General features: G+C 41.4%; 1 protein-coding gene across 1 annotated transcript; it reads left to right on the top strand.

Moving 5' to 3' along the window:
• The first annotated feature begins 682 nt into the window (after positions 1–682).
• Positions 683–1,195, top strand: LOC131225800 (mini zinc finger protein 2-like). Its single transcript, XM_058221397.1, has one exon. It carries the CDS (start codon positions 831–833, stop codon positions 1,119–1,121), a length of 291 nt encoding a protein of 96 aa, XP_058077380.1. The 5' UTR covers positions 683–830; the 3' UTR covers positions 1,122–1,195.
• The last annotated feature ends 981 nt before the right edge of the window (positions 1,196–2,176 follow it).

The raw sequence follows: 2,176 nt of genomic DNA, 5'->3' as shown, positions 1-2,176 counted from the left end.
TGTTGTTCTCTCTCTCTCTCTCTCTTCCAAACCATCCTTCTGTAGGCAAAAAACGAGTAGGCTGAGAATTTTCTATCAAGGATATTTTTGAGTCATAATCCATTAATTAATCTCGCCACTGACTAAAGGTCCGGATCATGCTCCAACTAATCAGGAAAAAAAAAAAAAAAACTTGTGTATACCCTTTAAAATAAAAATAAAAATAAAAATCCTGTAACCCATGCTCATATCCATGTGGATGATATTACACCTGTACAGTTAGGTAACCGTGGATTTATTTTTTAACCTCTCCATCATTAGTTTGGCAACCCTAGCTATCATCCAAGGATTTTAAGACAATAGACAACCGTTGTTGGTATCGTTTCAAGGGCCCCACCTTCTTTTCCTTTTGCCTTTGGTTGGTCCAATCGTAATTTTAGGCCACAAGCCCCTTAGCTAGTCATTCCATAACAAACCAATCAGAGGCCTCCATCATTTGAGGACCTCTCTAATCACAAAAGGAAATCGTTTTCATCTACCCCTAATGAAGTGCAAGTGGTTGGACGATCATCTCCAACGACCTTTCTATCTCTTTTAACCTAATGAAATGAATAGCAACCATAGGTCATGTCACGATACTAGTAAAATGTCACTTGCGACACATTACCAGCTATAAATATGTGTTTTTAGGGTTAGGGTTAGACATGGACCCGAGAAGGTAGCTTGGGGGGGCCGACACTACCTTTCATCCTCACTCTTTGTGACAGTCACATCCTTCCTTCATTGGGGAAGTTTCACGTCTAGCCAGAGAGGAGTTTGTCTTCAGGAAAGCGTAATTAGGGTTTTGCAGCATGAAGAAGCGTCAACAGGCGCCGAGAAGGTGCGAGCAGCCACTAAGAAGTAATGGTAGTTCATCTTGTGCCAGGCGGGGTGTCAGGTATGGAGAGTGCCAGAAGAATCATGCGGCCAACATCGGAGGATTTGCCGTGGATGGGTGTAGGGAATTTATGGCGAGTGGGGAGGAGGGAACAAACGGAGCACTAAAGTGTGCTGCCTGTGGCTGCCACAGGAACTTCCATAGGAGAGAGTTGGAGAGCGATGAGTCGTCGGAGTGTACTTCCCCTAGTTTTACAGGGAAGTAATGAGGTTTACTTGTGCTTTGCTTTTGTTTATGGATATTCTTTTGGTATTTCTGGAATTTGTGTGGTTGAAGTCTCGTGATTCTTGTATGGCATGCTTGTGATGTGGTTGTGCTTTGTGTGTTAGTTATATAGTGTCCCATGGTTTCTCGCAATGGCCTTGAGTGCTATCAGGGATGTTTTTATCTCTCTTCATGTGTATGTAGTCTTACATGATTTTGTTGTTCTCTTCACTAATTAACAATATCCTGGATGTGGCTGATTGATTGAGAGAGAGAGAGAGAGAGGTGATGATGATGATGATGTCGATGTAATTAAGGACACTCAAATCCAACCGTCTACCGATCATTATGATCAACCAAAGATCTTACCCATCTATTAGTCATTTTATTGATGGAGAAGTGGACATCCTGATAGCAAAGAGAAACTACGAAAAAGATTGGGAATCAAACCACTTTGAGGAATGGATTAGACAACCCTAGGAAGGAGTATTTCATTGACTTTTTGGTCCTTCAGGAGTGTACAGTCTCCTAAGCCAAGCTATGGCCCGATGATTGTCACTATCTTATCCCCCTTTCTAGATCCGAAAGGAACGCCACTAGTTAATGATCAGGCCTAAAGTAAGTCCAAACATGTGTTGTTTATTTGAGTAGAGAAATAGAAGTTCAAGGCAAGAACTGGAGGGAAGTAAGGCTGGTTACTAGAGATGCTTTTGTTTTCAATTTCTAAGTTCGTTTTGATCAATACCAAGTTGGGGTTTGGATTATGATACTGATGTTGTTGTTGTTGAATTTCCTCTTTCTTTCTTTCTTTTTATCTTTTTAAAATTTTTTTGCTAAAGGTGGGAGAACACCACCTGAATTTATTGATTGGGAAAAAAATATATACACATCCATTCGGAGGTGAAGCAAAAAACTCTGTGCCACCTATCATATAAGACCATTGATTACAGAACCTGCACAAGAAGATAACAGCTGCCACCCTAACAAATTAGCGACCCACGACAAACTGACAGCCCTGGGTCTGTCCCATCTTTAGCGCCCAAACAGCCACCAAAA

Source organism: Magnolia sinica, chromosome 2 (genome assembly GCF_029962835.1).
Source record: "Magnolia sinica isolate HGM2019 chromosome 2, MsV1, whole genome shotgun sequence".
Taxonomy (NCBI): domain Eukaryota; kingdom Viridiplantae; phylum Streptophyta; class Magnoliopsida; order Magnoliales; family Magnoliaceae; genus Magnolia; species Magnolia sinica.
This window is presented reverse-complemented; position numbering and strand designations above follow the sequence as displayed.